A 27,112-nucleotide genomic window follows, 5' to 3' on the forward strand; every position below is an offset into this window, starting at 1 on the left:
GTGTAAACACTTTCCTGAGTATTCCATTTCACCACTTGCTTGCACTTTTTCTGACTTGTTTCTGGGAAAGTCATTTTGTCTTAGCTTGCAGTTATTTATTTTGTGTTTGAGACTTAGGAGGTTGGCATAGAACTTGGTTGGCTAGCTTTATTTCTGTAACTGAACTATGCCTCATTAAGGTTCTGTTTAAAAAAAAAAAGAATCTTTTCCATTAAAAAAATTTACTCTCCAGTTTTTTGTGTAGTTATCTTGTTTTTGAAAAATATAAAATATAGCCCTAGTACTTTTTTCGGTGATAATGGTTTTGGAGGGCTGGGGGAGGTTGATTCGCATTTTGTTTTGTTGTGTTTTTTTTCAATCTCCCACTTTCCTGTTTGACAGCCAAGTGGCCAGTATTTTACAAACCCAACTAAATTTTCACTAGCACTTTCCTGTTGCCAGTCAGATTGCAGTTGTTTATTCTGCATTATGCATTCACCATCTACCTAAATTTTGTGGTTACTTGGAATAGAACCTTTCACAGTAGAGGAAGGAGGTGCTTTGGGTTCATCTGGTCCTGCTTTACAAGCATCTATAAATTTTTGCATTTTAGCTGCATATTTATACTTATTATAGAAATACAAAGAAAGGGGGTTTTAAATTATATTTTGAAACTGTACCTTAATGAACTGTTAAGAACTTGGGAGAGTCAACATTTTCTATAGCCTTCCTTCCTTGTTGGACATGGTAACTGTGAAAGCCGCTTTTGCTGGTATAATTTCTGTAAACATCTGAGATCTGTTTATATCTGCTAGTTAGCTACAAAGTTGGTTCATAGAAAGCAGTTCCTGATTTTCTTCTTAACCTTGAAATACCCTAAAAGGAGAAAACTTGTGAGCATCAATATATGACTCTTTTATATATAATTTTATCTGCTGATCTTAAGACTTTTTAAAGAAATAATAAGAGATTGATGAAACTATAGGACATTTGTTCTTAAAATCTGCTTTTCTATTCAAAACTACTGAATTTGCTGAAACCAAAGAAAGGGTAGAATTTAAAAATTTGTGTCTGATTGTCTTTATTTTCCTAAGCTTAGCATGAGTTGAAAATACTTGTTACTTGTTTTTTTGTAGTCATCATATTTTACATAAAGTAATATTCACGGAAGTTTTAAAATATGTATGTGTATTTTAAGGAAGTCGGATGGGAAGGATTTTACTAGACTTTTACAATAAACCTAATCCTAATGAACTCAGCTTCATTTCGAATTTTTCCAAGAAGATATTTGAACTGTTAGCCACTAGATTCAGCTGTGAATGATTTTCATTTTGTTCAAAAGTAGCGCTTTTATTCACTTTTTCTGAAAATATTTTACCTTCCTTCTTCTTACCTAAAGAAGAACATTGTGGTATATAACTTTTCTTTAGTAATAATTTAATTCTTTGGATAATATTTCATGTCCTCAGATAGTCAAAATGTATTTAAATTAACCAAATCATTTAGTGTATGTGGGACTTTACATTAACTTCCAAATTTGGGGGGATGAGTGAAAATATGGAGGAAAAATGGTCATGGAGATAAGGGAAAATGGAAGTTCGAAAACTGAGGTTAAATCAGTCCATTTAAAAATTGAGGTGTCATATTGTGTAACAAATCATTGTGCATTCTATTTGTAAAACATAGTTAACTTTTGTATCACAGACTAATCCACTATTTAGGGAGTTTGCTATAGCAGACAGGTTTTTTTAGAAATATTTGAATGATATCTGCTACATAAATGTTAGATTAATTAAAGCTGTATTTATACCAAAGTGGAATTTTAAAAGTATATTCCTACTTTATAAAAACTCTGAAAAGTGGAATTTATAATTTAAAAAATAAATACAGTGTTAGTGTTCCAAAGATGTGTTGTACTTAAAAAAAGACTCAGATGTTTACAGAATAATTGCCTTTTGCATCTTGGATTGTGGCTAATTGAGTAAGCCATTGCAGCGCACCATCACTGACTATCATTTTATACTATAAGGTGTGGATCCAGAGTTGTATGAATTAACAACTTCTAAGCTGGAAATCTCCACCTCAAGCCTCAAAGTGACTGATGCATTTGCAAGACTCATGTCCACAGTAGAGAAGACAAGCACATCTACCAGGTAAAAGCTAGTGTTCATTATACCCTAATTTTGAACTCTGTGTTTGAACAAAGTAGCCCAGATGGGAAAGCATATAAGTTGGTAGTATTTCAATATATTGTATTAAAATTCACTTTACATTTATATAAATGCAATGGATGCCCAATTCTAGAAAATAGTATCAAGTTATGTTTAATTATGAATTTACTAGAGCAGAGCTATTTCATGAGAGACTGGAAAGGGCTGACAGATGTGGTCTTTTTCTCTTTCCCTATGCCTGTACCCAACTTTGTAACAAAAGAAGAGTCTGATTAAAGAATTGAGATCATAAAACCACTGCAGAACTCTCCCCCTTTTCTTTCCTAACTACTGAGATGATCATCTCTGGGGTCCCAGTTTAATAATCCCAAAGTCATGTAAGCTAATCCTTTCACCTCCAGGCTAAGAGAGAAGGGCACAGCCATTGTTTTGTTTTCGGAATATTTGCTGAAGTGTAGCACCTTTGATTTAGGTCCTGAAGCCTTGTTTTTTAACAAGCCTTCTGGGATCCCCTTAGGTTCATGACCTTTAGAAAAGCAGTTTTCTCAGATACCAGGAATCTCATGTGGGCTTGTGTGTAGGATTCAAAAAACCTTTAGTTTTACATAATTAAGCTCTGGAATAACCCACTGCTTTGGCATGTTAACCATAAAATAAGGCAGTTTCTAATAAGAAGGTAATCATTATAAAGGAATGGTTATGAAGGTAATCTCTACTGCAAGAGCAAATACCAGTGTTGATTGGGATACCAACTCTGCTGTCCCAAATCTGTGATTCATCAACATTTTAAAATAAAAATATTGGGACCCTTCTTGCAGTCCAGTAGTTAAGACTTCACGCTTCCAAGGTGGGGGTACGGGTTCAGTCCCTGTTTGAGGAGTTAAGATCCCACATGCTGCATGGTGTAGCCAAAGAAAAAAAAAAAAGGAAATATTTACCTTTGCCCAGTTAGGCAGAGATGTTATAGTGCTTTCTCCTGGCTAAATACATTGCATTCACATGTCAAATTCCAATTTATCTTTTAAACCAGTTCTTCTGTAGAAAAACATCCATTTAAAAACTTAACTTTTTTCTTTGTGAATAATAAATGCTTACCTGTCTTAAAACTTTGGCTTGAATTTTCACATGGCCTTTTAAACTGTATCATGTGCTGAAGTTTCCATTCAATCGCTATTATTATTAATACACTTAATGTTCATAATTAAGAAAATCCATTATTATATGTTTTGTAAGCAAGGCTGCCCTGAACTCTTCCCAGGAATGGGTTTGTAGTCTGCTCATTCTTGCTTAGCCACAGATTCTCTCCCTCGTTCTTGTCGCCCATTTCTTTGTGATAATATTACCTGGCACAGTTAAGCCTCCTATCAAGCTAGTGTGGATTTTTTGCCTGCTTTCTAATTTTTTCTCTTTCCAAATAAATTGTATTTTCAACTTAATGTTGTTCTTATGCAAATTTCTCATCCATTTTTTTTCTATATATGTTAACTAGAGGCTAGTGACTTTAAAAACAAGCAAACAAGTGATGCTCTTTTTATCATTTGGGCTTTCTCCTGCTGCTTCTTGTGCAGCCTTTTCTAAGGGCAGTCCTTGTGTTTCCTCACCTTTTTCCTCTGCAGTCTCACTGAGTGAACTGTAGTAATGTTGAAAGTCTCTGTGGTGAGAATTCATTGTTTGTGCCATTAGGAGGAGCTCTAAGCCACATAGTTAACTTGCTTGCTCTCCTAACTTCAACTCACCCTTGAAACATTCTGTACACTAAGGCACTCTTCCAACTTAAATAACTTGAAGTTATTTCCATTTTTTTCTCTTATTCTGTACTGTTATGAGATGAACTGAAACTATAGTGTGCATCTGGGGGTTAGTGTTGTAACTGTCCAGCTTCACATTTAAAACACAATAAATTGAAAGGAAAACAAGTTGCCACCTTTGAATTTTCTGTTTTGAGGAATTAACTATTTGAAAATGGTGAGAAGTGCAGATATTCACAGGTCTTATAATTAGAAGGTAATACTGTAAAATGTCCCCATGAGTGAATCTCAGAGGGAAGAGATTGGTGACATAGTTTCAACAGAACTTTTCAAGTGTCTTTGTTATTTTTATGTTTTGTTTCATTTTTTGTTTTTGATTAAAAAAAAATTGAAGTGCATACCCCAGCAAAATCTTGGCTTTTGTCAGTACACAGAAGACACAGTGAAAAAGCACTGAGGAACTGTAGTGTGAGGAAGGGTTAAAAACAGTGGTCTAGGTAGAAGAAACTTGCCATATAGCAAACAACATTCCATACTCTCTTCCAAATGCCTTTGCATATGTAAGAGAAAATACATGCGCTCTTCTCTTTCTAAACATAAGTTGTGAAAGTGACTGACTTTTTAAAGAAATGCAAGTTCTCAGTTTTAAAATAGTTCCATCTTCTAGCTTACCTTTTCTAATACAGAGAAAAATTACTTCCTAATCTTAATCAGTGTGTAGCAGCTAGTTAATAGCCACAGACTTTTAGCTGAAGCTTACATAAGCCAAAGGACTAGTTGCCAAAAGGCATACTTTTTTTTTTTTACCTTTTAATTGACATATATTCACATACCAGGAAATTCACCCTTCTCAAGTATACGATTCAGTAGCTTTTAGTGTATTTGCAAGGTTGTGCGACCATTGTTGTTGTTGAGTTGCTCAGTCGTGTCCAGCTCTTTGCAACCCCATGGACTGCACATGCCAGGCTTTCCTGTCCTTCACCATCTCGCAGAGTTTGCTCAAACTCGTGTCCGTTGAGTCGGTAATGCCATCCAACCATCCCGTCCTCTGTCATCCCCTTCTCCTCCCAACTTCAGTCTTTCCCAGCATCAAGGTCTTTTCCAGTGAGTCGACTCTTCACATTAGGTGGCGAAAGTAATGGAGCTTTAGCCTCAGCATCAGTCCCTCCAGTGAATATTCAGGATTGATTTCCTTTAGGATTGACTGGTTTGATATCCTTGTATGTAGTCCAAGGGACTCTCCAGTGCCATAGTTCAAAAGCATCAATTCTTCAGTGCTCAGCCTTCTTTATGGTCCAACTCTCACATCCACACATGACTCCTGGAATAACCATAGCTTTGACTAGACGGACTGTCGGCAAAGTAATATCTCTGGTTTTTAATACGTTGTCTAGGTTTGTCATAGCTTTTCTTCCAAAGAGCAAGCGTCTTTTAATTTCATGGCTCCAGTCACCATCTGCAGTGATTTTGGAGCCCAAGAAAATAAAGTCTGTCACTGTGCAACATCTTACCACCATCTAATTCCAGAACATTTGGATCATTCCTAAAAGAAACCCCATACCCATTAGCAGTTACTCCCTATATTCTACTTTTTCTAGCTCCTGGCAGCATTAATCTGCCTTCTATGTCTATGGATTTTCATATTCTGGTTATTTCATACTAATGGAATAATACATTATATAGCCTTTTGTGTCTGACTTCTTTCACTTAGCATAATATTTTCAAGCTAGCCATATCATTGCATATTTTGGTACTTTCCATTGCATTTTATGGCTGCCTAGTATCCCATTGTATGGCTGTACCACGTTTTGCTTATCCATTAATCAATTAATGTACATTTGAGTTGTGTTCACTTTTTGATTGTTATAACTAGTGCTGCCATGAACATTCGTGTACAAGTTTTTGTATGGACAAATGCTTTCAGTTTTCTTGTGGGTGGAACTGCAGTGTTACATGGTTATGCTACAGTTAATGTTTTGAAGAACTACCAAACTGTTTTCCAAAGCGGTGGCCCCATTTTACATTCCCACTAATAATGTTTGCGAGTTCCAAAGTCTCTACATTCTCACAAGGCTTGTTATTGTCCGACTTTTGGGTTATAACCATCCCAATGGGTATGAAGTGACATCTCATTGTCATTTTGATTCACATTTCCCTGATGGCCAGTGAAATTGAGCATTTTTTCAGGTGCTTATTGAATAGTTGCGTCTCTTCTTTAAGGAAATTTTTGTTGTTGTAAGAATTCTTCTGGATACTTGACCTTTATCAGATATGATTTGCAAATGTTTTATCTCATTCTGTAGGCTATTTTTTCACTTCCTTGGTTTTTGTCCTGTGAAACACAAAAGTTTCTTAATTTGATGAAGTTCTGTATATATATTTATATACATACATATATGTGTATTTCATTGCTTGTACTTTAGATGCCATATCTAAGAAATCATTGCCTACTTCAAGGTCAGGAAGTGTTGTGCTAACTCTTCTCGTAAGTGTTTCATAATTTTAACTCCTACATTTAGTTCTTTGATCCGTTTTGAATTAATTTTTGAATATGATGGAAGGTAGGGATCCAAGTTCATTCTTTTGCCCATGGACATGTATTTCTACCAGCGATAGTTGTGGAAAAGACAGATCTTTCCCAGTTTCTCTCTTGAAAATCAGTGTAACCATAATTGTATGGGTTTATTTCTAGACCCTTAATTGTATTGCATTGGCCAAAAGGATAAATCTTAACTTGGGAGAGTATAAATCAAAAATAGGTCATTGCCTTTGCCTCTTGGGGAAAGGCCATGATGTAACATTTTATTTTCAAATTCTCAAGCATTTTCTTCTTTCTTATATTGTAAGAAAACTAGAGCACATCAATTCCTTAGTGACTACAAATAAATGCACAAAATATGTAAACTATGTAAACTTTCACTTATTTTTAAATCCAACTTCAGCTAGCCTTCAAGTAGTGCCTCTGAAAGAAGGCAGTTGGTAGAAACTCTAGAATAATCTTTACCAACCATTCCTTGGGTGAAAACTTCTTTGCTCTCCTTCCCCACACCCCAACTGCACTCCACAAATGAAAAGGTGCATTTAGGTGTGATTTTACTTGTTACTGTTTTTAATAACTTTATCTTTACAAAAGCAGTAAGCATAGAAAGAAAATACAGACAAAATGTTTTTAATTAAAGTATCACATTCTCACCAGTCATATCACTATAACTCCCTAGTTCAGTTCTTTCAGATCTTTATTTTTGCAAATATACACATATAGTTGTTGTTTTAACCAAAAATGAGATTTTATAGTCTATACAAATTGAGCCTACTCTTGCAGTCAGTGGTCTCCACCGATTTCAGTAAATTTTCATTTCATCTAACACGCAGGCTGTGTGTATTCAAATTCCCAACAGTATCCTTTCTCTCTGCTTTCTCCAGATCAATATCTAGTCTAGGACTTCTGACCTAGTGTATCTACCCCCATCCCTTCTGTTGGCTTCTCAGTGTAACACCACTCGCTGGTTGAAAAGGTCACTCCGTGTGTCCTACAGAATGTCCCAACCTCTGGATTTGTCCATTTGCTTCCTTCAAGTAGTTTTCAAACGTTTCTCAATTTCCCTTATTTCCTATCAACTGGATATTCTATCTAGAGGTTTGAGGAATTCCAGTAAACATTTTGGCTGGAAGACCTCACAGGTGCTATGTCACATCGGAAGACACAATGTCGTTTTGACCCTACCGTGAGTGACTCTGAGACCGACTGCTGGTGAGAGGCTGCCCTTTCCCATGGGGCTTTCTAGCTGTTCACTCTGAGACGAAAAAGTGCACCGGCCTCTCTGGTTTTATTTTGGAATAATGCAGATAGTCAGTTTCCCAGCCACTTCATAGTTTTTCTGTGATTTAAGTGCCATTAAAAATGTAGACTTTAATCAGAAAAATTTTGGAGTGTTATTCTGTTCTTCTGAGAAATCCTAGAACTGGGATTGATCTGCTGATGGTTTCAGTGTGCCTGAAGCTGAACTTCATATTGGAGGACTTCAGTCCTAAAAGTCTGATGTTTGTTTTTTTCAGTTGTTCTGTAAAATATTTTTATTTCAGCCTGAACTCAAATGTGATTACAACATAAAAGTGCGGGTATTAAGTAAAGGCCTGCGTCTTTCTTTCCTTTCTTGTTTCATCTCCTGACTTCCTTCACCACATCCTAAAGTGAAGTCACTCAGTCGTGTCCGACTCTTCGCAACCCCATGGACTGTAGCCTACCAGGCTCCTCTGTCCATGGGATTTTCCAGGCAAGAGACTGGAGTGGGTTGCAATTTCCTTCTCCAGGGTATCTTCCCAACCCAGGGATCAAACCCTGGCCTCCCGCATTGTAGGCAGATACTTTACCGTCTGAGCCACCAGGGAAGAGGACAAAGAAAAATTTTAGGTGGAAGAAATAACTTCTGTTGCACCTAGTAGAGTACCATAAAGAGAATTGAGCCTTGTAGAGTCAACAATTTTAAATGAACTTTGATCTAAAATTAATGTCACTATGACTGCAGCTATTCTTTCAGTGTATTTAACATCCTAGAAAAAATAAAGGTTGAATTACAGTCCTGTGCTCAATGTGAGCCACAGTTGAGACTCGGTTGGCCTTTTCTGTAGCTCACTGAAGCACCCAGGTCAGCAGGAGCTCTTCCTTTCTGTCCTGGGTCCCACACTGCTCATTTCTTATACTAGGGGCATTTCATCTACAGGACCCATCAGATTTCGAAACTCCCCTCTCCCTGAGTCCTTCCTGCCTGGGTGCATTCTCGGCCTCAGCACCTGGCCCTAGTGCTGCAGGCTTTTGACCAACCATCTGTATCCCAGTGGGGCAGAGGCTGGGTGTTTTTGAGCTGAGGGCTTTCTGTCCTGTAATTCCCCTTTGGGTTTGAAGAAAGCCTGAGGTGAAAATTACTTAATGAGGGCTTGTGCCAGACATACTTTATTCAGTGGGGAGGGAGAAATCTAATCAGGCAGAGTTTTACTAAGGCATTATATTTCTGTTTGGTAACTGTTTTTTATTTTTGGCTGCACTGCACAGCATGTGGGATGTTAGTTCCCCAGCCAAGGATCAAACCTGTGCCCCCTGCAGTGGATGCTCTGAATCCTAACCACTGGGCCACCAGGGAAGTCCCTAGTAGCATTTTAAAAGTACACCTGGGTAGATTCTTCTAACCTTAAATAGAGCTGTGAGCTGTACACGGGTACAGTTAGGCATGTCTAACTATAATGAACATACATAAATTCGGTGTGAGTTTTCAGAAGAGATTTCACCTCGGGCACAGAAAGCACTCAACACCAAGGTATGACAAGGTTCAGGGACTGGCGGAGGAGAAGATACTCAGGTCCCCACAGGTTGCTGTCTGCTTTTGAGAGTGGATTTTCTCCCATTTGGCCTATAGCTAGAGTCACTTTAAGACACTTGTGTTTTTGCATTTGTCAACAGAAAACCTAAAAGAGAAGAGCACCTGAGCGAAGAAGCCATCAAGGTGATCGCCAGCCTTCCTGACCTAACGTTCATGCATGCCAAGGTGTTGATGTTCCCGACCACCTTGACACCTTCCACAAGCTCCCAAGAGAAGGCAGATGGATAACAGATGTGAACTGGACAGTTTCAATTGCTTTTCCTTCCCTCCAGCCCTTCCCTACCATCAAAAGCATACCTGCTCTAATTAAAAAAGAAAAAATTTAAAGTTCAGCTGATTTGTTGGTAAGCCGCACTAGAAAGGTATACATAGTAATGTATATTTATTTACATACTGAAGTCATAAATTTATATTAGAAACAAATGTAAATAATCGGGGGTGAACATTTTTGAAGATTTATTCTTTTTGTGTTGCTGGGGTGTATACATTTATGTCTTTGTGAAATACACTGGTGGTGTCCTTCTTACACAACTTTTGAAATAAAAAATGAAAATTAAAAACCCAAATCTCCACTGTCTATGAAATCCCCTTCAGCCTTTTCAGATTTCATTGAATGTCGCATTAATTTTTCATATTGTATATTGAATTACTTTTGCTATCATAAATAAGCTTCAAGTCCCTATTCAATTTTTTTTTTAATTTTATGTGTGGTGGGTTTGTTTCAGGTCTGGCTTTTGTTACCATTTTTGTGCTCTTTTTTAATCTTTTCAATCTGGCCTATTGCTGTTTGACCTTTTGCAAGGTACTTGCATTGATTGGTCTTTTGTTATAGGGTATGGATCATTGTCAGAACTTGATTGAAGGGGTTTAAAGAGATTGTGTCTGTTTTAAATCAGTTTGGTTTGGAGAAGGACCAAATTACATGAATGTCTTACAATGAAATTTACTTGTTACTGATTTTTTTGTTGTTGTTCTATTGTACCACTATTTTTTGAGGATTTTGCGCAGTGTAAAATGACATAATCATAGATTGCTATGGTTTAGGCTGTATATACAGTAAAAACTATGGGTTTTAAATGTTTGGGGAAATTCCTATGGAAAAAAGAAAGACATGTAGAAGAACCTCTAACAAGGTTAATGTGCATGCCTAAGGTCTTTTGAGATTTCAGTGTGTAAATTTCCTTTTAGCTTACACAAAAATAAAATAATTTAAAAGAAATTTAGCCTGGTGTCTGTACTTTGGTATCTGAGGGACAATGTAATGAATTTGGACATTAAGTTTTATTTCATATTAATGTGTTTCAATCCAGAGAAAATCATTTGGTAGGGCTTTCACTTTATTAAAACCAAGAAGAATTAGATTCTCACCCATAAGAATTTGAAGTGAAAGTGAAGTCACTCAGTCGTGTCCAGGTCTTTGCGACCCCATGGACACCAGGCTCCTCCATCCATGGGATTTTCTAGGCAAGAGTGCTGGAGTGGGTTGCCATTTCCTTCTCCAGGGAACTTCCCGACCCAGGGATCGAACCCAGGTCTCCCACATTGTAGACAGACACTTTCCGTCTGAGCCGCCAGGGAAGTCAAACAACCCTTTAAATAGCTAAGCTGTGTTTATGTAGAACGTGAGATCATACAAGAAATTTCCATGATTCATTATAATGTATCTTTGTCAGAATTGGTGAAGTTAAATAGGGATATATAGGGAATTCTTTTTCTTCCTAAGAAAATAATATGCATGAAACTAAGGTGAGCAGAAAATTTCTTAAAAGCACTTTTAAAATATTGTTACTAGGTTAGGTGTTGCTTTAGCAAAGTCACATAACCCATTTCATTAGAAGCAGGCAATCAGCCCAACAGTAGTCCACCTCATCGGCTACGGGAATGTTCCATTGGAACTCTTCTGTACCTCTGTCATTGACAGAGATTCCTGTGTTGCCAGGTTATTACACGGGCCATTGCAACAGTTGCTGGAGTGTAATTTAAGTAAGGCCTGAAGCAACGATGCTTATCCAGTCCATCTCCTGCCATTTCCCCCATCGTTTTTTTCAGAGAAAGCTTTCCTTCAGAATAATCACAAGTTATCAGTGCCCAGTGGACCTTCTGAATGGAAGGATAAAAGTATTCCTCAGCAGAATTTTACTTGTTTCAGTAAATTGAAGCTGAAGGGCTGCTTATACAGTCCATTACAACTAAAGTATAATGGTAGCCTTCATCAGCCTAGGTTCAGAGCCTATTTATTAGCTGTGATACCATGAGAAAGTTAATCAACTTCTCTGAGCCATAGTTCTACTATCTTTAAAAATGGGAATGATACCACCTACCTGTGGGGTTGATGTATTAAATAATAACTGTAAAACATTTATCACATGAGGAAACCATCAATAAACGATAGAGCATAGTTCACAAAATCTATAAAGGCCCCTGTAGTCCCAGTAGATTCAAGAAGCAGTCACAGGAAACAGGATCACTTAAGTTACTGTGCTATAATTTAAAAGTGATCAACTGGACATTTCTCAAGAAAGTGCCCCTGCTTTAATGTAAATAATTGGTCTAAACTCAACTTTTCAGTAAGCCACACTTCCCTTTCGTGTGTCATATTGGCCTTTGATATTTTAGTCACAACAGGTACATTTACACTTGGTTGTCATAGGTTAAGGTCAGGGGTCTAGTCCTGAGGACCAAAAGTCCTGGCTTTTCAGCTTTCCATTTTTCAGCATTTCAGCTCAGCTTTGCACCAGATCAAGGCCTGAATTACACCGGAAAGCAATAACGAGCAGGGCTGGTGCAGGAAAAGCCTTGCGCATCTCCATGCAAATCTCAGCGACCAGAGAGCTTATTGGCTGCAAGTTTGTCTTGATCTTCAGCTGCTTCTCAGAGCAGCTGCCCATTTGTCCTTCTCAAAGTCAGCCAGAAGGACCCTGCAGAGGTGGGGAGAAGAAACCAAGGAGTCAGAGACCCTAAAAGCCAAGTCACACACAGTGAAGACCGATTTAGCCTTGGCTCAGACGGTAAAGAATCTGGATGCTTGCAGTGCAGGAGACTTGGCTTCAATCCCTGGATTGGGAAGATTCCCTGGAGAAGGGCATGGCATCCCACTCCTGTATTCTTGCCTGGGAAATCCCACAGATGGCTACAAAGAGGAGCCTGGTAGGCTATCGATCATGGAGTCATGAAGACTCAGACACGACTGAGCGACTAACACACCTTGTGTCTTCCACATCTTAAAACCAGCACACTCATGCCCTAGAGTCTCGTCTTACTTGATGGCCAAATCCAAACAGCCATACCAGTTAATTCAAGTCAAACTACAAAGTTATAGGAGAAACTTCCCTAAATTGAGTCATGTGTCACTACTATTTTGTGAGTCATTCTTTTATAGAGACTTGTCCTTCCCTCTACATGGTTGTCATGCTCTTTATTTAGAACTTGTTGTCTTTTTGCTCCCTCATGTTTCTTGAATCAGGATTAGGCTTGGCTGTGAGTAACAAAAACCAAAAATACTACATATAATAAGACTCATACTTTCGTCACATTTGAACTTCTCTGAAATTGGAGTGTGTCATACAATTAGATGGGGTAGCTATTTAATTGGCAGCAGTTTCTTTTTCTTAGTGATATATAAAATAATGCTGTCTTACATTCAATGACAGAGTTGGTGGGAAATGGTAATGGTGGCTTCAACATTAGGAGTTTATTTCTCTTGCATGTACAACATCAGAAAACAGTCTGGGGGTAGTAAAGAGGCTTTATAAGCTCATCCGAAATGGAAACTCTAAGCATCCTGTCCTGTGATTCTCAACACATGGTCGCTCTTATGGTCCAAGAATTCTGTTGGGGGTTCAGCTGCCAAGTCTGCATTCCAGCCATCGTGGGAGAAGGGCATACTCCTTTCTGCTAAGGACACTTTCCATAAGGTATAGACAGTATTTCTAATTCCGACCCATTGACCGGAACTTAGTTGCAGTGCCATCAGTTTAGGTCAGTTGCTCAGTCGTGTCCGACTCTGTGACCCCATGGATTGCAGCACGCCAGGCTTCTCTGTCCATCAGAACTCCCGGAGCTTATTCAGACATATCCATCGAGTCAGTGATGCCATCCAACCATCCCATCCTCTGTGGTCCCCTTTCTCCTCCCGTGTTTGATCTTTCCCAGAATCAGGGTCTTTTCAAATGAGTCATTTCTTCACATGGTGGCCAAAGTATTGGAGTTTCAGCTTCAGCATCAGTCCTTCCAATGAATATTCAGGACTGATTTCCTTTAGGATGGACTGATTGGATCTCCTTGCAGTCCAAGGGACTCTCAAGAGTCTTCAACACCACAGTTCAAAAGCATCAATTCTTCGGCCCTCAGCTTTCTTTATAGTCCAACTCTCACATCCTTACATAACTACTGGAAAACCATAGCTTTGACTAGATGGACTTTGGTTGGTAAAGTAATGTCTCTGCTTTTTAATATATTGTCTAGGTTGATCATAGCTTTTCTTTCAAGAAGCAAGCGTCTTTTCATTTCATGGCTGCAGTCACCATCTGCAGTGATTTTGGAGCCCCAAAAATAAAGTCTGTCACTGTGTTTCCGTTATTTCCGCATCTATTAGCCATGAAGTGATGGGACCAGATGTCGTGATCTTAGTTTTCTGAATGATGAGTTTTAAGCCAGCTTTTTCACCCTCCTCTTTCATCAAGAGGCTCTTCACTTTCTGCCATAAGGGCGGTGTCATCTGCGTATCTGAGGTTATTGATATTTCTCCCAGCAATCTTGACTCCAGCTTGTGCTTCATCCAGCCTGGCATGTCTCATGATGTACTCTGCATACGAGTTAAATAAGTGGGATGATAATATACAGCCTTGATGTACTCCTTTCCTGATTTGGAATCAGTCTGTTGTTCCATGTCCAGTTCTAACTGTTGCTTCGTGATCTGCATACAGATTTCTCAGGAGGCAGGTCAGGTGGTCTGGTATTCCCATCTCTTTAAGAATTTTCCACAGTGTTGTGATTCACACAGTGCCACATCTAACTGCAAAAGATATGCAGTACCATATCTAACTGCAAAAGAGACTGGGAAATACCTTTATCCTGGGTGGCCAACTTAAAGGGATTCTAGTAGTGAGGAAAGAGAGAACAGATGATGTGGGACAACCAGAAGTCTGAGTCACTCTTGTTTTTCACTTCTCGGTCCTTACACATAGCATGTCCTGGAGCTAAAGTAGTACATAGAGAAATGAGTTCTGGGATCATTGTCTCAGGCTGTGGCAATGCCTCAAATGGGATCTGTCAGCTTCCTGTTGCTTTTCCAAGGGGGAAAGGTCAATAGGAGGTAGCTCAGGTTTACCAGCACCTTTCAGAGGCACAAACGCTGAGACAAATCACAGGTGGAAGTAGGGAACAGTCTGGGGAGGTAGAAGGGACACCGGATTAAGCTAAGAGTTGTGTGTTCTAAGTTTAGCTCTGCCACTAATCAGCTGTTAAGATCTTGGATAAATCCCTTTCTAAGTCGCAGGTACTTGATGTATAAAATGAGGGGTCAGAATCTACAGAATCAAAAGCTAAAGGAGGAGGACTTCCCTGGTGTCCAGTGACTAAGGTTCTGCATTCCCAATGCAAGGGGCCTGGGTTTGATCCCTGGTGGGAAACTAGACCCTGCATGTGTGTTCAGTCACTGCGTCGTTTCCAGCTCTTTGCGACCCCATGCTCTGTAGCCCGCCAGGCTCCTCTGTCCATGGGATTCTCCAGGCAAGAATACTGGAGTGGGTTGCCAGTTCCTGCTCCAGGAGATCTTCCTCACCCATAGATCGAGCCTGTCTTCTGCATTGTCCGGTGGGTTCTTACCACTGAGCCACCAGGGAAGCCCCCTAGACTCTGCATCTGTAACTAAAGCTCCCATATACCACAGCAAAGATTGAGGATCCCAAGTGCCACAACTAAGACCTGAGTGGCCAAATGAAAAAAAATAAAAAATAAATTTGCAAACAATTTTAAAAAGCTAATTTGGAGAAACCTTAGAGAATCAGAATTTTAGAGCTGAAAGTTCAGCTGGCCCAGTGCTCTGCAAGTCACTCCCAGAAGCAGTGTTGCAGGAGGGCTGGGCCCTGCAGCGATGGGGTGTCCATAGTAACACACTGGGTTTATGTGGGGAGCAGGGAGATTTGCAGGAGATTCATTGGAGCAAAGGGTTCCATTGCTATCAAACGTTGGGAGCCAATGATGGTTACATTCCCAGAGCTGAAGAAATTGAAGCCTGGAAAAGGAAATTGGCATTCACAACATTACTCATCTATAACCAGAGGCCAGACCTGAATCCAGTTTCCTAGTTCTCTGTCTTTTCCTTTACACCCTCTTGCATCTCCCCTCTGAACAGACAGCCAGTTTAGCCTTTGCCCAAACAACTACAGGACCTCATGTGAGCTCAGACTCTCACAGGTTGTTTGCCCCCGACACACACCTGCTTTGCAGGCCAGAACTGACAGTTAGGTAGAAGGGGCACCAGGTTAAGTTTGATTCAAGGGAGAAAACTAATCCCTTTACCATAAATACTGAAGACCAGTATCATGCTCCCTGTCCCTGCCTTCTACCAGGTCACCCATGATAACGCGGCTGCCAGGTCTTTCCTATACATGTCATCCTTCCCTGCATATTATTCCAGTTTACCATAATTCCTCTTAAAATGCGCTCTCGAGGGCTTCCCTGGTGGCTCAGTGGTAAAGAATCTGGCTCCAAAGCAGGAGACACAGGTTTGATCCCCAGGTCGGGAAGATTCCACATACCCTGGAGCAACTAAGCCCATGGGCCACAACTACTGAATCCCATGTGCCTAGAGCCCGGGCACATCAACAAGAGAAGCCACGCAATGAGAAGTCTGCTTCCACAACTAGAGAGTAGACCCGCTCACCACAACTAGGTAAGAAGCCTGTACAGCAACGAAGACCCAGCACAGCCCAAGATAAATAATAAATAAATAAAATTCATGTTTTTAAATGTGCTCCTGAGACTGGACCAGATGTTGCTTCATCACTGGCAGAGGGCTCATATTTATTTCATTTCAGAGACTTCTTTCAAAGATAGCCTACAATTGCATTATTGTAATGTAATGTTGCCATACTGTCTATGGCAACAACATTGTCTCTTTATATTGTGTAACAGTCTTTTCCCCGTAACTGCCATCAAGCCAGCTTTTCTCTATCATCTACTTGTGTCCTTGAGTTTCTAAGAACCAAAAACGGTTCTTCATTTGTCCTTTTACAACATTACTCTGTTAGCTTTGAATGTCTATTTCATCCGGTCCATCTCATCAAATCTTAAATGTACCATCTAGCATGCAGTCTCCCCCTCCTTCCTCAGCTTTGTCATCCACAGATTGACAAATAACCTGTGTGATCCAATCTCCGACCCAGATATTGAACTGTACAAATCCCCACACCTCCCTTTGCAGAGCGCCAAGAAGACTCGGACACAGCTTCCCAGCACAGGGACACTCACGTTTCTCCATCTTGCCCACGGCTCCTAAGAGCAGGCAAAGCTTTGCCAAATCCCTCTCACTTTGCTTCTGGGCAGTTCATGGACATCCTGAGCATTTCCACACATGATCTCCAACCACTCATTCAGCTTGATATCTGTGCCCTAGTGCTCCCAAAGTGAAAGGGTGATGAAACAAGTAAGAAATAAAAACAGCTACTCAGGATGGGAGATTAAATGAGGATAATCCATAGAGTCACTGGCACATGAGAAGCACTCAGTAAATAATTTTGTATTATCATCCTTTGTCCAGGTCAGCACTCCATCTGATGATACGGAGAGAAGGCTGATGCTGGGAGCAACGGTCATCCTCCTGACAGTAAGTCAGAAAGGCCGCCTGACATCCAGTCACTGGATGCCCTCCACGTCTCATGCCTCCATTGTCCAACACGTTACCTCATCTCTTTGACAGGACAATCTCTGAAGATAGAATTCATATCACTTCATATATTTTATTTTAGATTTACCACTTTCAAGAACTGCTCCCTTCCTTCAGTTTTCCAAAACTAGGATTTAAGGACTAGACAACGGTCCCCTCCCCCACCCTGACCAAGACTGTGAGTGGCGACATCGGCTCGTTTGGCTTCCACCTTTCGACTCGCCTCTGGGCCACACTCACGCTCCTCTCCCCATGTGGTCATCTCATTCCTGGGGGTCAATGACTAGAGCCACAGAAAATCACAAAGGTCAGTGGGTGCTCTGTCTGCCTTGGGAAGGGGTCTCCCTGGTTGCCGATGTAGTGTTTCCCAATGGCTCCTCAGCCCAGACAGGTAACACACAGTCTTGATGGAGCTCCTCATCCTTGCCCCATCTGCAGCCCTGCCCCAGGCTTCTGAAACCCGCCACCCCCAGCCAGGATCCCACAGACTCTGCATCGACATATGTGCCTCACAAAGCTGCACTCTCACCTGCCTGCACACCCTCAGCCCTGGCCTTGGTGTCCTGTCCCCATTAACCTCCCAAACCCCTGTTTAGGGCCTGCTCCCCTGCCTCATGCCTAATCCTCTCAGACCTGGAGTTCCTCCACCCCCATCTCCTCCATCTTCAGGCCCCCAGGGTCTCTCGCGTGACCACGGTGACAGCCCATGCTGACTCACCCCACCTCGCCTCCCTTCCCATCTAACCTTTGGCCGAGCGCAGAGTGCTCGTCTATCAGAAAGCCTTCCCGGTGCTCCTTTGCCCTCAGGACAAAGTCTTAACTCCTCGGCGAATCACAAAACATCTGGGGCTGCACCCATGTGTGGCAGGCTCTGCCAGGATGGTCAGCTGCTCTCCAGGACCCAAGTGCCCCCTCCCAGGGTCGCTCTTCCTTACCATGGGGCCAGCGTCGCTCCCGGAAGCCTTTCTGGTCGCCCCTCCCCTGCCCCGTCCGTCCCCAACACCAGTTGGTTGGTCTGCTGCCACCCTGGGTGCTTGGCAGAGTTCTCTGATAATAAGAGGTTTACATTATTGTCATCCAACCAGCCTGCATTACTAGCAGTGCCACTGGGTGCCAGGCACGCGCCTTGCACACACGGGCCTTCAGAATCCTCCCTGGAACTCTAAGAGGTCCCTGAACACTGCTCACCCCAGTTTGCTGGGGATAAAACCATGACTTGGAACACTGCGTAATTTCCCCAAGGTCACTCAGCCAGGAAGCGAAAGAGTGTAGAAGCCAGGTCTATCTGATCTCAGAAGCTTCATGGTGTGATGAGGGCTGTCAAGTCACCTGTGGCTTTGCTCCTCGCTCCCTCAGGCTGTGAGCTCCTCGAGGGCAGGACCCTGTCTTTCTCCGATCAGGCCCATGATCCCTGGCAGACATTCACCTTGTTTGCTTCTTGAACCAGTTAGTACTGAGCCCCTCGGCAAAAAGGAGGGATCCTTCCAGCGTCTGTCCTGTGCCTTGGCCTGCAAATATGAGAGCCTTGCCTCATATTCTGTCTTATTTTTCTCCAGATACCCTGTTCCGTTGATCACTGACTCGATTCTCCAAGCTCTGAGACTAATACCAACACCAACCCCATGGGATTTCAGTTTTGCTGAAAGCTATTTGTTTGGGTATGGTTTGGCCTTGATTCCTGCCTTGTACAAGCAGCAAGTAGGGGCTGGACATGGGGAGATCTCAGGTCCTCTTGGGGCATGGCTCCAGAGCCCACACCGCATGGCGGGTCCTGTTTGGAAAGCTCATGGCTCTGTAAGGAGATTCCCAAACCTGGAATCCTGACCTTTCCCCAGGGGCCCTTGGTGGGTAGTGATGGGCAGTAAGTTCCTGAGTAAGGCCTGGGGGTGCTCAGACTTGGGGGTCCTCAGACAGAGCTTGATATCCCTGAATGACAGGGTCACACTGACAGTCACTGAACTCAGGGACACAACAAGGAAAACTGAAGGCATGCGCATGTTGAAACTTGCCCAGCCAACTGTCTGCTTCCAGTATCCACCCCTCCTTTTCTCTTCTGAGTTAGGGCTGGAAGTGGTGTGGTCATGGCAGACGGAGTTGCTCCTGACTTTTCTGTTCTGAGGCAGGCTCCCCAGTACGGCCACAGCACCCCAAATCCACAGGATGACTGCCAGAGACAGCTATGCCTGGGGCCCTCCTCACATTAATAAATCCAAGCTTCAGCTGAATGGAGACATTTGACTGAAACCAGTATTTTTACTCTGAAGGAGTAGCGAAGTGTGACTCAAGGCCTGCCAGACTCCAGGCTTAAAGCCTTGGTCATGGGAAGACCGGTTTGAGTGGGTGAGAATTTGTTTCACTTTATTTTTGCTGAGTTGCCTTGGGAGACTGAACTTTGATCTGGGTGGGAATCACTAATTCATTGGCTCACAGGAAGACATAGACCAGTGTTCCACCTCCTGTCAGAAGAAACCGGTGCCCCTTGGCTCAAGAAAGAAGCCTGAACGCAGTCCCCAGCACCCCGGTCCCCTCCCACCCACTCGCCCGCCTGGTTAGTCACCTTTCTTGGCCGCCTGGGTCCCATCAGTGCCACACCAGCCACAACCAGAGAGCTGGGCGGCTTGGTTTCCCTTCAGTTACTATCTTGTAACTCCCTCTTAATTTACAATCTGTTTGCTCTCTCAGATGTTTGGAAGGAAAACTCCTTAGTCAGCAGCCCTGGAAAGCTTCATTTTCAGTGAAAACTGGATCCTTCTTTCCCAGGTTTTTTTGGGGGCTTGTGGCTGGAACCTAACATCTGTGAGGCAGGCAGGACCTCACTGGCTCTGTGTCACCAGATACCGATTGAAAGGATGCATTCGGGGTAGAAAATGTGGGCAGAGCCCACCAGTGACAACAGGTCTTTATTTAATACCACCCTCTGCCGACCAGAAGGTGGGTGAGCTATCGGCCCTGAGAGAGGAGCGAAGATGAGAAACGTCCAGCCTAGCTCAGATGCTAGTGGGGACCCACCAGGAAGCCCGTTCCCTAAGGGCTGACAAGAAAGCCACACAACCTGAACATCTTCCTGACTGGAGGGGAGTGTTCGCCACCGGGTTATTTAGCTCTGCGGGCTGGCCTCTCAGACAGGGTCCTCCCAGGCACTTCCATCAGAGGTGACGCATCAGCCTGCTCGACTTTGAACCGTCCTGTGGCGTGCTTCTGAAGATTGTGAAAGAAGGGGCAGGAGCTGTTACTAAGGATAATCACTTCAACACAGAACTTGGTAGGGAATGAAGCACACCACTGGCTCTTGGGCCCTGGCGGTTCCAGGATTTCTCAGCTGTCCTCAAGCGTTCACCAGCCCCATGGCTAAGGAACCCTGAAATGCGGCCTGAACGTTGCTCCTGGGAAAGAAGCAGGAATGAGGCAACTGGAGTCTGAATCCTGGTATGCCACTTCCTAACTGTGAGACTAGGAACCAGTCTGCCAAATGGGGATCAGCATTAAAGTTAAAAAAAAAAAAAAAAATGAAAACAGTCCTCTTAGAATTAAAGAAAGAACTTTTGTTAAACAAATTTGCACAAACTTGGAAGCAATAAATACTGAGTGATGTAACATACTATTATTTTCATTAATCATTATCGTTGTTATTATTGTTTAGGACCTCAGGTTCTTAGTGGGCACCCACAGTGTGTCTCACCTGACTAGGGAGCCTTACAGGGAACAGGACTGCTTCTGATGCTACACCTGATTCAATAAAATGAATAAGGACCAGCAGACCAGCTGTTCAGGACAGAAGGATTATGAGCAATTGACTCTTGACCTGAATGGCGGGGCTGCAGAAGTAGCTGAGCTCCACGAGGGGGCTCAGGAGATGCTGAAGGGGCTTAGAGAGAGGCCATGGCGGTGGTGCCTGGAATCATCCGGTGAGACCTCAGAGAACCCTCCCTGGCACTTCCCTCAAAGGTGACCCTTGACACCCTGCCAGTGTTTTTAACTGTCTTGTGATGAGCTTGGAGGATGGGTGGAATGTAAACAGGGTTGGGGGTTGTTCAGCCACAACCCATCCTAGAAGGTGAATCCCACAAAGACTGTCCATTCTTTCATTCATTCAAGTTTGGTTAAGCACCTACTATGTGCCAGGTGCTGCTGCACATTTCCTTCCAAACACACAGAAAGTGCACACCCCTGGGTTTGGCAAGCACTGGGGGCCCAGCCAAGCCCAGGAAGGTGAGCTCTGTCCCCTGGGGCATCTCATTCTCCTCCCTTGAGCCACCCTGAACCTTAGAATGCTTAGATTTTATTTACTTATTTACTGTGTGAAGAATTTCAGAATAAATCATGGACATCGTCCCCTGTCATCTCTGCATGCCAACAGCATGTCCAATATAAAGGAATAGTCTCCTAACTGCAAATACCATTATCACACCTAAGAAAATTAGTAATAATTTCTGAATACCATCTGAAACGCAATCTATTAAAATTCTCCCAAAAGTCTGAAAAGTATCTTTTGTAGCTCATTGGTTCAAGTCAGTGTCTGCTCATGGAGTACACATTCACTAGACTGTATGTTCCTTTTGACCTAGGTTCCTTTTGACCCATCCTTTTATTTTCATTGCATTGATTTTTTTTTTTTTTAAGAGACCAGGCCAGTTGTAGAATGTCTCACATTCTGGATTTATCTGGTTATTTCCTGGTGTCATTTAGCTTTGTCCCTCTACCCGCTATATTTCTTCTAATAGAGTCTTAGTCCCTTCAGATTGCTTTAATGAAAACACAGTAAGTAGATTGAAAGTGAAAGTCGCTCAGTCATGTCAGACTCTTTGCAACCCCATGGACTATACAGTCCAAGGAATTCTCCAGGCCAGAATACTAGAGTGGGTAGCCTTTCCCTTCTCCAGGAGATCTTCCCAACCCAGGGATCGAACCCAGGTCTCCCACACTGTAAAGTGGATTCTTTACCAGCTGAGCCACAAGGGAAGCCCAAGAATGCTGGAGTGGGTAGCCTATCCCTTCTCCAGCAGATCTTCCCGACCCAGGAATCGAACCTACTTGCAGGAGGATTCTTTACAAACTGAGCTATCAGAGAGATATATACAATAGATTGAGTGACTTACAAATAACAGAAATTTATTTCTCATATTTCTGGAGACCTGGAAGAAAGAGATCAAAGCTCCAGCTTGGCCAGGTTTTGGTGAGAGCCTGCTTGCTGGTTCATAGACAACACACATGGCAGAAGAGAAGGGAGCTCTCTGTGTCTCTTCTAACGGCCCTAATCCCAGTCATTAGGGCTCTACCCTTATGATCTATTTACTTCCCAAAGGCCCCACCTCCTAATACCATCACACTGGATGTGAAGATTTCAGCACATGAATTTAGGGGAATACAAACATTTCATCTACCGTAATAGCCTTCCTAAAGGTCAATATCTTGAAATACTGCCAACTTCATCCAGCTTTCAGTAGAAGTTTTTGGGCTCTGCAAAGCATAGATACAGTAGGGAGGGGTAAGGATGAGAAAGAAACAGTCCTGGAGGTGCTCTTGCCACGGCAGGGAGGCCTAAAGCCATGGCCAGGAAGGACCTATGTGCCCTAGGAAAGGTTCCCTAGAGAGGAGGGGGCGTTCAGCAAATTGTTTCATCCAGAAACCCCCTGCTGTGCACTGCACAACTCCAGGGGGTGCCTTCACAGAGTGAACAGCACAAATGGTACCTCTGGAGCTGCATATCTGGAATCTCTCCATGAGCCCTATGATACAGGCACTATTCTCATCTCATCTTACACATACCATGATAAAACCTAGGCCCAGAGAGGTTAAATAAGTTGCCCCAAAGCACACAGCAAACTAGATTTACACCCAGAGGATTCGGCTGCCCATCCGTGCGTCCATGCAGTGTCTCCAAGCTCTGCCATTGTCTTGGAGCCTCCCAACCAGGCCCTGAAGGGTCTCCTATGCTATCACTATTCCACAGGTGATGACACTGAGGTTGGGCAAGTGGGCCAAGGTCGTCCCACAGTGAAGGCCAGAGCCAAGGAAGAGTCAGAGGAATTGAGAGGGGCAAGAGATCACCCTGGGCTGAGGCAGTGGAAATCCAGAAGGCTGCACAGCTCAGAAGCGTGTTCCTGAGGTTCAGCTCCTGGGGGCCAACAAGCCAGGTTCTGGCCCAGCCCCGCATCAGTCTGCCTCCTTCTAGAGCCCCAGCCAGGAGAGATGGATTCTGGAGGAGGGGATGGTCTCAAGGTTAATATTCACCCTCGTTTTCAACTCAGCATCAGAGTCACAGGGGCCCTCTGAGGAGTGCGCTCTGTGGGTAGAGAGAGATTAACGAAGCAGCCTGGCCAGCCCTCCCGTACCCCAACTACCTCCTTGGATCTTGACCAGATGCCTGTTTGCAGCTCTGCAGCACAGCACCCCACCTCAGGGGGAGCCTGCATGGTGCCGGAGCTCAGGCCACATGAAGACCGAGCTCATTAAGGCCACACACAGGGCAACTACGAGAGAGGACAGGCCCACTGCTCCCCCCTCCCCCTGCCAACCCCCCAGCACAGACAACAACCAACCCACAAAGAGGTGGAGATGGCAGCATGAGGAGTCCCATTTCACAAATGAGAAAAGCAAGGCTTGGAGGCTCTACTATTGACTGCCAGCCCCCTCAAAAGAGATGTCTCCCCCAAATCTGTGACTATGATCTTATTTGGAAAAAATACTCTTTGCAGATGTAGTTAAGGATCTCAGAACAAAACATTCTGGATCATGGTAGGTTCTAAGTCTAACGACAAATGCCTTTATAAAAGAGGGATGGGTGTGAAAGTACTTAATGTTATTGAACCATATACTTAAAAATGGTTAAAATGGTCAATTTTATGCTACGCATATTTTACCACAATTAAATTAAATTTAACTCATTTTTTTTTTTAAAGAGGGTGAAGAGGATGGGAAAAGAGACATAGAGGAGAAGGTGATGGGAAGATGGAGCCAGAGATGGCAGTGATGCGTCTTCAAGCCAGGGAACCTGGGCCAGGAGAAGGGCACAGGATGGTTTCTCCCCAAGACTCTAGAAGGAACCAAGCTTGCTGACTCCCTGATTTGGACTCCTGAGCTCCAGAACTGTAAGGGGACAAATTTCTGTAGTTTTCAGCCCCTTGGTTTGTGGTAATTTATTCCTCAGGCCTAGGAAAATACTACATAGAATGATGCTTGACCAAGATCACATGGCTCTTCTGTCACAGAGGCCTGGGGCTTCTACCTGCAAATCTGGTGCTTGCTACACTCTTGGGATGTTCCCTGATGCGGCAAGGCAGGCCCCCATGGTTCACAGGGCAGGCAGAGCTCAAAGGAAGGCTTCCATCTGCGCTTACCACCATGGCCAGTGCACCCCACCCTGAGAATGCAGTGTGATCCCCCCCAGAGGAATCAAGTCATCACACCACTGCCTGGCATCTCTTTATGAGGCCGTGTGCACAAAGTTACCTCAGGAAGCTCTGTTTCTAATCTCTTTCTAAAGACTCCCTGGTTAGTTCTAATGAGGTGGATGAAACTGGAGCCTATTATACAGAGGGAAGGAAGACAGAAAGAAAAACACCAATACAGTATACTAATGCTGTATACATATACTAATATATGGAATTTAGAAAGATGGTAACGATAACCCTGTATGCGAGACAGCAAAAGAGACACAGATGTATAGAACAGTCTTTTGGACTCTGTGGGAGAGGGCGAGGGTGGGATGATTTGGGAGAATGGCATTGAAACATGTATAATATCATATGTGAAAAGAATCACCAGTCCAGGTTCGATCCATGATACAGGATGCTAGGGCTGGTGCACTGGGATGACCCAGAGGGATGGTACGGGGAGGGAGGTGGGGGGGGGTTCAGGATGGGGAACACGTGTACACCCGTGGCGGATTCATGTTGATGTATGGCAAAACCAATACAATGTTGTAAAGTAATTCAGTTCAGTTCAGTCACTCAGTCGTGTCCGACTCTTTGCAACCCCATGAATCACAGCACACCAGGCCTCCCTGTCCATCACCAACTCCCAGAGTTCACTCAGACTCCCGTCCATCGAGTCAGTGATGCCATCCAGCCATCTCATCCTCGGTCGTCCCCTTCTTCTCCTGCCCCCAATCCCTCCCAGCATCAGAGTCTTTTCCAATGAGTCAACTCTTTGCATGAGGTGGCCAAAATACTGGAGTTTCAGCTTTAGCATCATTCCTTCCAAAGAAATCCCAGGGTTGATCTCCTTCAGAATGGACTGGTTGGATCTCCTTGCAGTCCAAGGGACTCTCAAGAGTCTTCTCCAACACCGCAGTTCAAAAGCATCCATTCTTCGGCGCTCAGCCTTCTTCACAGTCCAACTCTCACATCCACACATGACTACTAGAAAAACCATAGCTTTGACTAGACGGACCTTAGTTGGCAAAGTAATTAGCCTCCAATTAAAATAAATAAATTTATATTAAAAAAAATATTATCTGGTTGTCCTGAGTGACAGGAATGCTTCCAGGACCACATGCATTGTGCAATGCACAACTCCAGAGTCGCCTTCACAGAGTCAACAGCACCTCTGGGGCTGTGGTGCACAACCCGCACCGCTGCACAGGGTAATTGTGACCACTTCCGCTGAACAGGTCAAATTCCCAGGTTGCCAGCCCTTTGGGGGGATTGGCCCCACCCCCACTGGTCCCAGCTTTCTGGCAGAACTGTCTGGTGGGTCTCAGCCTGAGAATCATGAGGGCTTCATCAGTCCTGGGCAGTGGGAGTCTTTGTATGCTGGAGCCGTTACCAGGAAATAAGACTTCCCAAGTCCTGCACAGACTCAGATCCAAAGGAGCCTCTCTCAGACCCAGAGACTGGTGAAGCAGTCTGGGCCTGCAGCAGACCCTTCTCAAATAGGTTTGCTAAGGATTCCCTTGCTTCCCGGGTGACACTAGTGGTAAAGAACCCACCTGCCAATGCAGGTAGACCTAAGAGACGTAGGTTTGATCCCTTGGTTGGGAAGATCCGCCGGAGGAGGGCACGGCAACCCACTGTAGTACTCTTGCCTGGAGAATCCCATGGACAGAGGAGCCTGGAGTCCATGGGGTTGCAAAGAGTCAGACATGACTGAAGCGACTTAGCACGCTTAGATTTTTGAAGACAAGTCAAGCTGAGACTTTAAATTATTAAGCTTGGAAGTGGTCATGAGAGAGTCCTATCACTTTAGGGGCCCAACAATATCCTTGTCCTTCCTATTAGTTTTTAAACTTTATTTAGATTCTGTAAGCCAAATATTTAGACTCTGTAGCCTAAAAGGAAATCAGTTGTGAATATTCATTGGAAGGACTGATGCTGAAGCTGAAACTCCAATACTTCGGCCACCTGATGAGAAGAAATGACTCATTGGAAAAGTCGCTGATCTGGGAAAGATTGAAGGCAGGAGGAGAAGGGGACGACAGAGGATGGGATGGTTGAATAGCATCACTGACTTGATGGACACGAGTTTGAGCAAGCTCCGGGAATTGGTGATGGACAAGGAAGCCTGGCGTGTTACAGTCCTTGGGGTCACAAAGAGTTGGACAAGACTGAGTGACTGAACTGAACTGAAGAAAAATATGCATATGAAATACTGTCTAGATATATATATTTCATAGGTTCATACATCTTTAAGAGGCATTTCTGCCACTTGCAACCAGACCGTCTTATATACTGCTCTGAACCATCTGGACATTTTGTGGGAGATTTCCTTCCTGCAGAGGGGAGCAGGAGTGGGTTGGGGAGGACGTGAAGGCCTTGAGGTTAATGTGCTGGAAGCTGCCTCCGAGCTTGTAAATTAACTAGCATCTTTGAACTCACTGAATGAATCTACAGGAAGATAGATTTAAGCTGAAAATAATGTCATTTCCACACAGTCTTAGGAGCATATGTGTGCAGCCTCAAAGCTAAAAGCTACTAGACTTTTTGCTCCGGAGCTCTCAGCCTGGTGACAGCA

At 43.3% G+C, this 27,112-nt stretch overlaps 1 protein-coding gene across 2 annotated transcripts in view; it reads left to right on the forward strand.

Moving 5' to 3' along the window:
* AFTPH (aftiphilin) overlaps positions 1-10,492 on the forward strand; it is a 69,953-nt gene extending 59,461 nt beyond the window's left edge. For both annotated transcript variants that reach the window (XM_018055422.1, XM_018055423.1), the window contains 2 exons: positions 2,009-2,132; positions 9,354-10,492. In XM_018055422.1, the coding sequence (XP_017910911.1) occupies positions 2,009-2,132; positions 9,354-9,501 (272 nt within the window). In that variant the 3' untranslated portion in view covers positions 9,502-10,492. The remainder of the gene's footprint in view (positions 1-2,008; positions 2,133-9,353) is intronic.

This window comes from Capra hircus, chromosome 11, assembly GCF_001704415.2.
Source record: "Capra hircus breed San Clemente chromosome 11, ASM170441v1, whole genome shotgun sequence".
NCBI lineage: Eukaryota > Metazoa > Chordata > Mammalia > Artiodactyla > Bovidae > Capra > Capra hircus.